Here is a 14,564-nt window from a genome sequence, read left to right on the forward strand (position 1 = left end):
AGATCTTGACCTGATAATCAATTTTACTTCCGTCAGATTTGCTCTAAATGCTTTGGTTTTTGAGTTATAAGCCAAAAACTGAATTTTACCCCTATGTTCTATTTTTAGCTGTGGCGGCCATCTTGGTTGGTTGGCCGGGTCACTGGACACATTTTTTAAACTAGATACCCCAATGATGATTGTGGCCAAGTTTGGTTTAATTTGGCCCAGTGGTTTCAGAGGAGAAGATTTTTGTAATAGATTACTAAGATTTACGAAAAATGGTTAAAAATTGACTATAAAGGGCAATAATAACTCCTAAAGGGGTCAACTGACCATTTCAGTCATGTTCACTTATTTGTAAATCTTACTTTGCTGAACATTATTGCTGTTTACAGTTTATCTCTATCTATAATAATATTCAAGATAATAACCAAAAACAGCAAAATTTCCTTAAAATTACCAATTCAGGGGCAGCAACCCAACAACGGGTTGTCCGATTCATCTGAAAATTGCAGGGCAGATAGAAATTGACCTGATAAACAATTTTACCCCATGTCAGATTTGCTAAATGCTTTGGTTTTTGAGTTATAAGCCAAAAACTGCATTTTACCCCTATGTTCTATTTTTAGCCATGGCGGCCATCTTGGTTGGTTGGCCGGGTCACTGGACACATTTTTTAAACTAAATACCCCAATGTGGATTGTGGCCAAGTTTGGTTTAATTTGGCCCAGTAGTTTCAGAGGAGAAGATTTTTGTAAAAGTTAACAACGACGATGGACGACGGACGACGACGGACGCCGGATGCAAAGTGATGGGAAAAGCTCACTTGGCCCTTTGGGCCAGGTGAGCTAAAAAATCAACATAAACAATATTAAGGATTTTAATCATAAACTTACCTAATGAAAGAGCACTTATTTCTACTGAAGTATCAATTCAAAATTTCACCAATGTGAACAAATTTTAAAATCTAGCATGGCATGTTAACCGTCATCTATATTTTTTTAACTTTTTTAAACAGCAAAATTCTAAGTAAATTAAAAAAATCTTTTTTCCAAGCTTAAATTTAGTTCATAAATGCAATTCCGTGATAATATGTTCAAGTTTTTATGAATAAATGTTAACCTTGCTGTTTCAAGAAATTTAAACCAGTGCAAATTTGCAGACTTGCTTTGCTTTTTAACTGGCAAACACTATCATCCAAGACATATACAATCAAAATTGTCTACTTTTAAGCAACTTTTGACCCCAAAATTCACAAAATAACCTATACCAGTTGCCGAAACCAAAAGTTACACAAACCTGCCCAAAAAATACAAGAAATATATAAAAATAAATGTGTACATACCAGGTTCATTGAGTTTTTGCATGATTGGATTGATAACTTCCTCTAGAGCCATTTTCTGTGTGATAAAATCTTTAGTTGTAGCATCAGTTGTCCTCTCTACCCATTCAGCCTTCTCTTTACACGTATTTGTAATGATGTTCTGAAAAAAAAAACATAATATATACCACACTTATGGGATATTTGACATCTAAAATCAGTAAACTTATTTTTTTTCTAATAAAATTACTATCTTGTATATATTTATAATGAAAGTATAAATAAGAAATAGGTTTCAAAAAAGGTTCACTATTGGCACTGATATGTAAATTCATAAGAATATGATAAACTAGAGGCTCTAAAGAGCCTGTGTCGCTCACCTTGGTCTATGTGAATATTAAACAAAGGAAGCAGATGGATTCATGACAAAATTGTGTTTTGGTGATGATGTGTTTGTACGTCTTACTTTACTGAACATTCTTGCTGCTTACAGTTATCTCTATCTATAATGAACTTGGCCCAGTAGTTTCAGTGGAAAATGTTACTAAAAATTTACAAATTTTATAAAAATTGTTAAAAATTGACTATAAAGGACAATAACTCCCTTGGGGGTCAATTGACCATTTCAGTCATGTTTACTTATTTGTAAATCTTACTTTGCTGTACAATATTGCTGTTTAAAGTTTATCTCTATCTATAATAATATTCAAGATAATAACCAAAAACAGTAAAATTTCCTTAAAATTACCAATTTAGGGGCAGCAACCCAACAACGGGTTGTCCGATTCATCTGAAAATTTCAGGGCAGATAGATTATGACCTGATAAACAATTTAACCCATGTCAGATTTGCTCTAAATGCTTTGCTTTTTGAGTTATAAGCCAAAAACTGCATTTTACCACTATGTTCTATTTTTAGCCATGGCGGCCATCTTGGTTGGATGGCCGGGTCACCGGACACATTTTTTAAACTAGATACCCCAAAGATGATTGTGGCCAAGTTTGGATTAATTTGGCCAAACAGTTTCAGAGGAGAAGATTTTTGTAAAAGATTACTAAGATTTACGAAAAATGGTTAAAAATTGACTATAAAGGGCAATAACTCCTAAAGGGGTCAACTGACCATTTCGGTCATGTTTACTTATCTGTAAATCTAACTTTTCTGAACATTATTGCTGTTAACAGTTTATCTCTATCTATAATAATATTCAAGATAATAACCAAAAACAGTAAAATTTCCTTAAAATTACCAATTTAGGGGCAGCAACCCAACAACGGGTTGTCCGATTCATATGAAAATTTCAGGGCAGATAGATCTTGACTTGATAAACAATTTTACCCTGACAGATTTGCTCTAAATGCTTTGGTTTTTGAGTTATAAGCCAAAAACTGCATTTTACCCCTATGTTCTATTTTTAGCCATGGCGGCCATCTTGGTTGGTTGGCCGGGTCACTGGACACATTTTTTAAACTAGATACCCCAATGATGATTTTGGCCAAGTTTGGTTTAATTTGGCCCAGTAGTTTCAGAGGAGAAGATTTTTGTAAAAGTTAACAACGACGACGGACGACGACGGACGCAAAGTGATGGGATCAGAATATGTAAGCCTGCCATTGATGCACCCTTATACTAAATGTCATGATTGTGGACTATTTAGTATGAGACCTGAACTCTGATACACATTTTGTACATGTATACAATTTAATTGATTAATTAATTAATTTAAATAAGATTAAATGTTAACAAAAAAATTATGTACATGTACAGTTGTAAACTCATTAGATTCATAAGCTAAAAAACCTGTTATCAATAAAATTTTAAACAGTAATAAGAAGATGTGGTATGAGTGCCAATGAGACAACTCAATCTCCATCCAAGTCACAATTTGTAAAAGTAAACCATTTTTGAAAGAATGGTCTTCAACACAGAGCCTTGGCTCACAAGGAACAGCAACCTATAATGGGCCCCAAAAACTTGTCTAGCTTATTGTAGAAGTAATATATTCTGACTTGTCAATGTCATTTGACATTAAATTGCTGTCTCCACTTACTTTGTCATCTTTGGTTAACCTCCCTTGGACTTTCTCTCCATCTGCCAGAGTTTCTTGTGTCGTTTTAATGAAGTTTTGCAGGTCAACTTTAGCTTCTACAAAAATATAAACATCAAAGCTAATGAGAATATTCTAGTATTAGAATAATAATTTTTTTATGCCAACAAGCATAAATATTACAATCAAATATAAACTAGATAACTACATAATAAAATTGTCTTATGCATTGCAAGTATTAGTATAAATAAGACAAATAAGTTTTTTAAAACATTAATTATATATAAGCACACAATTATCTCAAAAGGATATTTATGAGAATTGCATTATCAGAATGAATGATAAATACAAACCAGCCCAGTCTAAAAAGTCAACACACTCCGTTTTGTTATATCTGAGGGCTGTTTCTCTTGGTCTTTCTCCATGAATGTTCTTCTGTTGTAAATCTGATAGTGCTTCTACCAAAACTTTCAGTACACCTAACTTTCCCCAGGCAGCTGCATGATGCATTGCACAATAACCTTAAATAAAATTTAAAAAAATAGAAATATTATTAAACTTTTGTGAAAGTTAAGCCATATTTTCTAGATTCAAACTACCGGAACCTATTTTGAATTAATTAGTATTTCTTAGGTAAATAAAATTTCTGTCACATACTGTACTATTCTTGAATACTACATGATTTGTAAATTGAAATGAATTACATGTATTATTATTCATATAGTTCATATTAAATTCTATCAAATGTTCAACTTCATGTTTTATTGTATAATTTATGATTAATTACACACGGTGATGATCACATTTTGTATGAATTTAATACATTGTACACCAGTTTACATGCCATGTTTTAATAGAGACAATGTCACAAACAATGACAAAAAAAAAACATGCCAATTCTTAAACCTCAATTTAGATAAAAATCTGACCCCACCTAAGTTCAATTTTGATCTGTGATGGTAATAAGCATTGTGTGTATGTTTCATTTGGTTGAGGCAAACTTAAGTTAGTGAACTGAAACCAATTAAGAATGTGCGTACAGATAAGGTTAAACTTTTATACACCTCTTTGGTATTTGTCCCAATTACTGGACATCCCCAAAGGTTCCCTTTAAATTTTGACGTCATAATATAAAATATCTGATGATACAATGAAAAAATCATTGTTGTATGATGTCAATAGTTCAAGAGACACAGATTCATAGGTCAAGCAGCACAGATTTCCAAATAGTGTTAACCCTCTTGCTGCCGGAGGGACACATGTGTCCACACAGACTGTGCTGGAGGGACACATACATGTATATGTTCATGTTATAATTTTATCCAGCTTCTTATCATTGCTTTATCTTTTTAAAATAGAAGACAAAAGTTTAAACAGTGTTATATTTTTCTTCAATGGGTCCCAAATGTAACTGTCATTTTGTCGTGACATCATATATCAGATGACGTCATTGTTGGACATCTGACGTCACAGACGTCCGGCTGTCGTATTTTCTGGCACTGTACACGAAATGCAACCTTGAAAAACAACTGGCAGCAAGAGGGTTAAGGTCATTGCCCACTCGGCTACAGTCATTTTGACACGGTTGGCAAAAATCTGTGTTTTATGAGTATTGCCCAGCCCAGTGGGAAATACTGGGAAAACCCGGGTTTTACTGAGTTTTAGTGGGTAATACTGGGCAATACTGGGTAATATAAAACACTGGTCTAAATTGTATATAGGATTCAGTGATCAAACTCAAACGTTATACATTTAAGATATCTATAATCTATTTTGTTTGTCTGGATTGGTAAAACTGTAAACCAAAAAAAAAACACCATTTTTTAAAATAAATATAACTCCTATTAAGAATTAACAATAACATGCAAGAAAAATTACATTTAAATAATGTATACATGTATGTACTGTCACTAATTTATAAGTAATTATTCAGAATTAGAATGCAGTTTGTTTATGTAGCAATAATCAGCCCTTTCAATTCTATAAGACTTAGTGTTAATGGAATGACCCCTAAGGGTGTTTATTTAGCAATATTTAAAATTAACAATGCACTTAAACACTGCAATTAAATTCATTTTTTTTTCAAAGTTTGATTTATTGAAACAATTCTTGGTAATTAACAAGCTAGGTATCCTCAAATGTGCAAAATCTTGTATTCTGTCTACATAATGATACATGTACATGACATAGAAGAGAATGAAATTGAATTTTTCATTCTTGTAGAAATGACTGTCAATGGTTATCTGTATAAAAAGTATATATTTAACTGTAATACTTTGAAACTACATGTACACTAAGTCTTTACTATTTTGTGTTAAAATAAGCTTAAAAAATCATATTGCCCAGTATTGCCCAGTATTACCTAATTCTGGGAGTATTGCCCAGCCCGGGAAAACCCAGGTTTTCCCACCCGGTAATACTTTGCCAACCCTGCATTTTGACAGTGGGGGCTGAAAAAAAAATTGAACCAGAATTGCTTGTATTTCAGTAGTACACAGCTGTTGTAAATACGGCGTGAACACAGCGCGGGAACGTCACTCATGTCTTACATTGTGACGTCAAGACTTTGTGACGTGTCACTTGTATACTTGGGCATTATATAGATTGATTACATCATTAGAACATGCAACGATTTATTCCTTAATTCACGTATTCCTGACAGCCACCATGTTGAATGTACATGTACACACCAAAATTTAAATTAATTTTTATGAACTCATCTGCTTTCTGCAAATCATTTTTAAGTTAAATATATATATTATTATTTAATAATCAATGTTTAAAAAGTCACCAATATGTGCTAATATTAAAATTTCAAGTGTTATTCGTTCATTCGTGTTACCCCAGTAGTACATGTAAAAATAAAATGTAGCAGTACCTTGACAGTTAACTGCCAAAACATCTGCACCACGCTGAATCAATTCCTTTGAAATATCCCCACGTCCTAAAGTAGCTGCAAGATCAAGAGGTGATTTTCCATCTTCTCCACGATGATTAATTAACTCAGCAACTGTGTCTTTGAATGCATCCTCATCATCTTCAAAGCACCTCACAAATCTTTGTGAATCATTTTTCAAAATACAGTGTGTAACGATTGTGGTGTTTGGAAGCAGAATTTCGACTTCTTTTTCCTCTTGTTCTCCGTCAGGTGTCATCTTTTTTCTTCTTCTGCCACTTTTACATCCGCCACACTTGGCTGATTTTGTTGTCTGCTTTTTCCGGTTTTCCCTACAGAAATGTAAACAACTTCACGTTGATATGGAAATGGATCTCTATCCAATAGATGTTTGACTTTAACCAATACACTCGTGAAAGCAAACACCACACCACACTACTGTGTTAGGGTTAACAATTTCAAAATGTTATATTTTTATGTGATTAGTAAACATATATCAAATAAACTATGCGTTATATGTGTTAATTTTAACAATCGCCCCTACATATTTTTGGATAGCGTCAAGGTAAACAACCCAAAATAAAACGCTCAGACGATTTTTATATTTATGAAAAGTAATAGTAAAATATAAAACTGTTACCGGTCAACCGGTGCTTGGACTCCGGACTTTCGAAATGGATAAAAAAAAATTTTTTATGAAAATACAAATCTTCACTATGACTACATATACAATGACTATTTTAGCAATTTAATCTTTTATATTTTGATAAGTTTTGTGACAAAAATTCCAAACAAGGATAATACAGTAAAATAATACTATACAAAATGAAAACAGTAGAATAGACATTTTCAACTTTTTAGACATCTTAGAATGTTTGAGATACATTACGTTCTTTTGATGGTCCTTTTAATTCTGTTGATAGTTTTGACTTTAAACTCTACACTACACTTTGCTTCCACACAATCAGGCTTACAAATAAGAGTTTTCCTTATTAATTTAATATATATATAGACTCGTTTGAAAACTTTATTTGAACCGGAACATATTTAGACTGTTCCCAGATTTGATGCAACTCATTATATAAAAATGTATTCCTTAATAATAACGGTTTTACTATGCTACATTTACTGGAGTTGTCATGAGATGATTAATATAAAATGAGAAGATGTGGTATGATTGCCAATGAGACAACTATCCACAAAAGACCAAAATGCCACAGACATTAACATAGGTCACCGTACGGCCTTCAACAATGAGCACTTGAAGCCCATACCGCATATTCAGCTATAAAAGGCCCCTATAAGACAACGGTAAAACAATTCAAACGAGAAAACTAACGGCCTTACTCATGTAAAAAAATGAATGAAAAACAAATATGTAACACATAAACAAACGACAACCACTGAATTACAGGCTCCTGACTTGGGACAGGCACATACATAAATAATGTGGCTGGGTTAAACATGTTAGCGGGATCCCAACCCTCCCCTAACATGGGACAGATGGACAAAAATACAAGTGGACGTGGCCCGGTACTTATACATCCCGCCACAGAAAGACACAATGAACACATCTGAGAGTACTCGCAGCTATCTGACAGCTAGTCAGTCAAAGTCACTATAACAACTAATAAAAAATCATGCAACTAAGACTAAACTATCAATCCGTACACATCCAACATCCAATGGATTTAGTGTAAAGACGTCATAAACAGCCAGAGAAAAACATGACCTTGTGCAATGCCAAGTTACAGGTATCGACAGATTGTAGATCCATGAATATGTATATGTGTTACAGTGAATTTGTATAATCAGGGATTATGTAGAATCTTTAATACAAGAAATCAGTTTGAGGTTGCTGATTTCCCTTCATTGGTACAATTTGTACCTTCTGAGATGTTTGTGCTGAAAACTCTATTTCTCTGAGACGTGCCGTAAAATCTGATTTGGTGTGGAGGACAAGGTTTTTTTTAAATGTTGATGTTGTGGTAAACAGATATGAATTTGATATAGATATGCCTGTAGAAAATCAGGGCAAATGTGTAATAGTCGATGCCATCCAAATTTAGTTTGTAAATGAAATGTTTAATATTAGAATATTATACATAACATTAACATTTATCAAAACGACTGTACGCAGAAAAATAGTTTTAATGACAATTTCATTTTATTTCATATTCTCAACCTAAAAACAATTGCTAAAACAATGCAATAAAAAGAATAATCATTATGTCATTTAATATTTTCAAACTGACTTCATCAACCAGCCCGTGTGGGCTCGCTTGATATTTTTGATACTGAATATACAGTCAATATCAAAAAGGGCTCGCTTGATATTATTACTGATAAAGTCAGTATTAAAAACAAAACATCAATTATTCTATATATATTTTGCTTATCATTTAATTATATTGTGCTTATCATTTAACTATTTTGTGTATAACATTTTAATATTTTTGTGTTTTTCATATTAATAAATTATGCCTAACGTTTTACAATATTAAGGTTATTATTATGATTTATCATATGTTTAGTACAAAATACAGCAATTTTGTATATCTAATAAAGGTTCTTTTTTCCAGTCTGTATCACCTACCCTGTATCGCATACCCCGTATCGCATGGCTAAACCCGTATCGCATACCCCGTATCGCATAGCAAATTCCGTATCGCATACCTGGCATGACGTCACAATTCGAATGACGTCAACGTTTGACCTATGACGTCTAGTTGCTGTTCCTACTAAAAAAATGTCCTATCATTTCAACTTAAATCGATATTTAAAAAAAAAAAATCATTACCCAGTAACTTTACTAGCGGTTTCCATAAAAAAAAAAAAAAAAAAATACAATAAGATGTAGAAATGGCTGTAAAAAACTGTAAAAGAAAAAGGCAGCTGAAAAAATACAGGAAAATCATAATGTTCTTTTCTTCCTTATATTTTCAGACGATTTAAAAAAAAAACGGATATTGCATGAATCTAATTCTGTTAAAATATATGATAAACAGAATAATACATGGCAAAATCCGTATCGCATGCTGTATCACCACTCGACCAATATCAGCCCTCGGGACCTTCGGCCCTCGGGACTGATATTGGTTTCTCGTGATGATACAGCATGCGATACGGATTTTACCATGTATTATTCTATATTTATTAAAGGGAAAATTCGCGATTTTTTACTTATGGATTAAATATGTTCATTATGACATAATAAATATATTCCCAAAGTTTTGTTGCTATATGTGCAGTAATAAAGGAGAAATTCAATAATTAATGAAAAAATATTGACTACTTCCTGTAGGTCGTGACGTTTTCTCCTGGTTTTTGCATGCCGGGATTTAAAACACAATCATTAAAAGTCTTGGTTTTTAATCATATTTTAACGTAATCGTAAGCTAAGTAAATTTTTAAGATATTTCAATATGTTATATATTTTAGTATCATTTCAGTTATTCTGTATAATCCCTGACGTTTTTTTCTAGTGATTATACATAATACCTGAAAGTTTTAGTGATTATATATAATCCCTAAACTAACCAGTGATAATACATAATCCCTGAAAATTTTAGGGATTCTACAGTAATAATCCCTGATTATACAAATTCACTGTAACATATGTATATAACATATTAGTAATATTCAGTTAGCTTTTAATTTACTGATTAAAGCTGTTAATTTTCTCCATGAAAACATTAATGTACGTTTCGGCAATACAGTTTGCCGCGGACAGATTGTGGTAGGCCTATAGATATGAGCACCAATTGCACCCCTTTAATCAGTAGAAATGTTCCTGTACTGAAAATGAATCACACTTTCTGGACAAAGCAAGTAAGACTCGTCTTAATTCCATTTAATTCATCTATTCAAAAACACTTACCGTTATCTTGGTGATATTAGATGTTTAAATAATCTAAAATGTCTCTGTATGATAAATTTGATAGATGTAAAATAGAAGTTGATGAACAATGAACGTTAAAAAATATCACACGGATATACCATGCTCACATACAGGAAGCGTGCTACAACATTTACGGAACACACCCCTCCGTGCCTCTGATTTGAGACTACAAAATGTTTTCTTAAAGAAAATGACGAAAAATGTAAAACTTTTAACATGATTTCTCTGAAGTGATAATTTCACAGTAAAATGGGCCGGATTTACAAGATATTCAATTTGATTTGCAATATTAATTCAAACTTACACTAACGTACTTCTATATATATTTTAAGATATCATTGGTGGCCACAAAAAACTGCATAGCAAACATAACTTAAGTTGCATTAATATAAATTGAAAGTAACACCTTTAGCCTTCGGAGCTTGACAAGATACACAACTATTAGACACTATATTTTAACCTTCAGAGATATTTTTCTTAGGTATGCACAACATATAAGTTGACGAAAAAAGTATAAACACAAATAAACCTGTTGTTCGAAATTATTATTTTTTTACAAATTAAGCGACACGTATCTTACTGTTAACGATGTTCATTTTAGAAATTCATCTCACACAAATCGCGTCACACAAAAGATAATATTAAAACTATAAGTGTACAAATGTACATTTACTTACATTGCACGCAGGCTTGTCGTCTGGGCTTTTTAAAACTGTCGTATTTAAGGTAGTCGCATGTTTTATTACCAAAGTAAAATTCATCAGAACGTTTAACTAGATCGATACGAAAGTGAATAATTGCTACTTTGGACGTCTAAAGCCTGGTTGGAATCAAACATTTTAAACCGACCGGATAACGATAACTACATATTCAATAATGGTAATGTTATGCAGTTTATCCCGGTATTATTAACCTATAATTACGGAATACTTTGGCACTTCTTTCTTTGTTCATAATTTGTTTACTTTCGTAATCGTAATATAAATATTAGCAAGTGTATTATGTTGTCCATTGACAGAATTCACAAAAGAAATACCGCATCATTCAGTCAACTACCTCAACAATCAAAAACGCCAAACTTACTTTTTATAGTGCGTGCTTATAATTGCATGAAACCTAAAATTTGAAATAAAAAACTTTCGGGCAAGAGATTTAGTGATTTGAAATCGCGCGATTGCTTAACGTCCAGTTACAACTATTTCATTCAGCTTCAGGACGAGAAAAAAACTAAAATTTATACACAACATGTGTGTTCGGCAAAGTAGATCGACGCGTTGATTGACGGACATGGTATTTGGACTGTCATTGAAATTAAGGTATGGGTCATTTTCAAAAAATGTCGAATTTTGAAATTGAAAAATTTATTAAAAGTTACATATTCAAACAACCCTCTACATAAGCAAATCAAAACAAACAGTACTTTAAGAACAACATATTAAAAGACGCAATCTTAATGATGTCATACAAGAATATCTTGAAACATTTTTAGATCGGTGGTACAATATTTTGTCTATCCTGTTACCATTTTCAAAAGAAATTTTGGGTTATTAAGAAAAGGTTTAGATACAATGTTAATCTTGTTTTACGTTACCAATTAGATGGTTTTCAAGAGAATAAACTTCTATATATATTCATTCTGTAAAATAATAGATTATTTGCCTATTTTCTAGGTTGTACTGAAAAATGCCTCTAAAAATTTTCAAAGGTTGTAAAAATTACCACCAGTAATGCAAGTCTAAGATAGCAATTTATATTGTTCGGTCTTTTTTAACCCTTTCAAATAAACCCAACATCAAGTAAATCCCTCATAAGTTCATTTACTTTTCTCTTTATTTCGTTGGTAATAGGAACGTACGTTTCTGATATATCACTATATAAAAGTCTATCCTGTTACCTTTTTGTCTATCCTGTTACCGATATCAGTATTGCACCTGCAAATGCTTTTAATTGGGAAGATGAAGACGTTATAACCTTAAGATGAGTTCAAACAATGAAATATTTCATTCGTTTTCCACCTACATGTTAAGATAAAAAAATTAACGCCGTTTTTGTCTATACACATGTCAACCATAACAACCATAGTAACAGGATAGACAAATTTCTTCGTTTTTGATTGCTGTTGTGAAATAACTACTCCCTTTGGTGAAGTGATTATGGATTTCTATTGTGAATTTGGTTACCAACACGTTATTGCACTTTTTACAACCATACTGTTAGTGTAATTAATCAAAATGATTGGTAACAGCATAGACATGAAAAAAAGTACGCTCTATTTTTTTCACTAAATGTCTTGAAATTTCTTTTCTCTACATTGTCGTTCAAGAAACGAGGCGTTTTAAATGTAAAGATTACTTTGCATTTTTGAAATCAACACTGACTGATTCAATATTCATAGGGAGAATAATTTAACGACTGATTTAAGTAGCGGTAACAAGATAGACATGAACCTCCTGTACGCTGATTGAATTTAGTTTGTAGATAATCTGTTACATACAATGATAAAGAAGCTACGATTTTTCGTTAGAATTATAATTAACGTTCTTAAAAAGTCCCTTTTGCAGATATCAAGGCGATCAGAAAATCGGAAAAAAATCATTTGAAATGTGTTTTTCTAACAATGTACGCACACAAATACCCCCAAAATCGGACTTAAATGCAGTTTAATCTTATCAAAATAGATGTAAGGTGTGTTTATTATTAATGTTCTGAATCACAAATCCGACAAGCTTTCATTTAAACCATTACAACTGAAATTTCCATTAGAAATAAAACATTTAGCATGGGTGTACTGAAAATTTGACATTTTTTTAAAATGACCCGTATGATGGATAGGGGCAACCTCTTGCTATCAAACAAACCAAGATTTTCTATAGTACATGGTCACACGCCTGTCACAGTCACCTCTGTAGTGATTGTCTGGTTAAATCTTTATGCCTTTGTCATTTCTGGAATTTTTATGGTAAATCGAAGATAGTCTGTGTTATATTTAATCACAACTTTTAAAGATTATGAGCAGCTGAGAGCATGATGTTTTGTGTAGTTGAATTGTCTGGTTTGCAAGAGTTCCATATGTCACTCCCTGTATGCTGAAAGAACAAACTAATAGATTAACGTTTATTCCGTGGGATTCTATACATGTATATGGAACTCTCAAGTGAAGATCGTATGCCACTGCTGGTGGAGATTTATTTCCCCGAGGGTATCACCAGCCCAGTAGTCAGCATTTTTTGTGCTGACATGAATTATCATTGATATGGTTATATTTAAAAATCAACTGTTTACAAAATTTAGAATTTTTGAAATACTTAGGCTTTTCTACCTCAGGCATAGATTACCTTAGCTGGATTTGGCAAAACTTTTAGGAATTTTGGTCCTCTATGCTCTCCAACTTCGTACTTTATTTGGCCTTTTTAACTTTTTTATATTCGAGCGTCACTGATGAGTCTTTAGTCAGCCGAAACGCGCGTCTGGCGTATATACAAAATTTAGTCCTGGTATCTATGATGAGTTTATTGTTGACGTCTATAGATATCATTGGTTTATACATCTATGGTTGACCGTATGATTGTTGTCTCTTGAAGTATTAGATACTAACAACTTTTAATCATATAGAAACAATAGACACATGTCTATACAATATACCAAGCTCTAACTAGCCCAGTCTATATAAATTGCAAATGAATGTAACAAAAACAATCGAAGAGCTACATTTAAACTCACCTCTTGGCCCAAATCATCCGTAAAATTTAAACGAAAATCCTAATTTGGATCAACACATGAAAATGTGGTTTTGCTACTAGTAAATCATATTTTTTTTAATCACAATCTTCACCCTTTTTAATTCCGATCAATAGATGGACTGGCAAAACGCACACAACATAACATACTATTGAAACCAGAGCAGAAAAAGCTATATAAAAGGTTACGAACTAAAGACAAATTGTATCGTATCAAAAATACAAGCAGCTACCGAAAGCGTCTTCGAAGTAATTGATTTGCTGATATGAAATGAAGGTTATATATAAACACTTACTATATCGATTGCTGTACTTCATAAAAAAAATCATACAGCAACTTCATTAACTCTTGTGCAAATCCCAAAACAAAAGAAACCGTTTTGAATTGCTTCATCCTTTTTCTATATAAGAAAATGCCCATACCAAGTCAGGAAAATGACAGCTGTTTTGAAATCGTTTGAAGTGGTTGAGCAGAGCTTGTGGTTTTACGTAAAGACTTTCCGATTTGAATTTTCCTTGGAGTTCACTTTTTTTGCATTTTCACTTTTTTCTACTAGTATATAATCATGTTTTCGAATTGATATTTGTCAAAAAGCATACAACAATTACACTTATAACCCTAACATTTATCGATGGGTCTATTAAGTCAAGGGCTAGACTTGATGGACAAATTCTAAACA

General features: G+C 32.4%; 1 protein-coding gene across 1 annotated transcript; it reads right to left on the reverse strand.

Annotated features, from left to right (window-relative positions):
* Nucleotides 1–1,056: 1,056 nt before the first annotated feature.
* LOC139510634 (ankyrin repeat domain-containing protein 45-like) lies at nucleotides 1,057–6,646 on the reverse strand. The gene is made up of 4 exons (XM_071297184.1): nucleotides 6,229–6,646; nucleotides 3,704–3,871; nucleotides 3,354–3,448; nucleotides 1,057–1,466 (listed from the first exon to the last, which is right to left on the reverse strand). The coding sequence occupies exons 1-4, from the start codon at nucleotides 6,503–6,505 to the stop codon at nucleotides 1,272–1,274; spliced, it is 735 nt and encodes a 244-aa protein (XP_071153285.1). The 5' UTR covers nucleotides 6,506–6,646; the 3' UTR covers nucleotides 1,057–1,271.
* Between the last annotated feature and the right edge of the window lie 7,918 nt (nucleotides 6,647–14,564).

The sequence above is a fragment of the Mytilus edulis genome, chromosome 2 (genome assembly GCF_963676685.1).
Source record: "Mytilus edulis chromosome 2, xbMytEdul2.2, whole genome shotgun sequence".
Classification (NCBI taxonomy): Eukaryota; Metazoa; Mollusca; class Bivalvia; order Mytilida; family Mytilidae; genus Mytilus; species Mytilus edulis.

Bases quoted from the DNA above. Each gene is read 5' to 3' on its own strand.
- LOC139510634 (XM_071297184.1), bottom strand. From the start codon at position 6,505: ATGACACCTGACGGAGAACAAGAGGAAAAAGAAGTCGAAATTCTGCTT. The intron at 3,872-6,228 runs GTACTGCTACAT...ATTTTATTTAAG, and splicing joins TTTGGCAGTTAACTGTCAAG to GTTATTGTGCAATGCATCAT. The intron at 1,467-3,353 runs GTAAGTGGAGAC...TTTTTTTTTCAG, and splicing joins GGTTAACCAAAGATGACAAA to AACATCATTACAAATACGTG.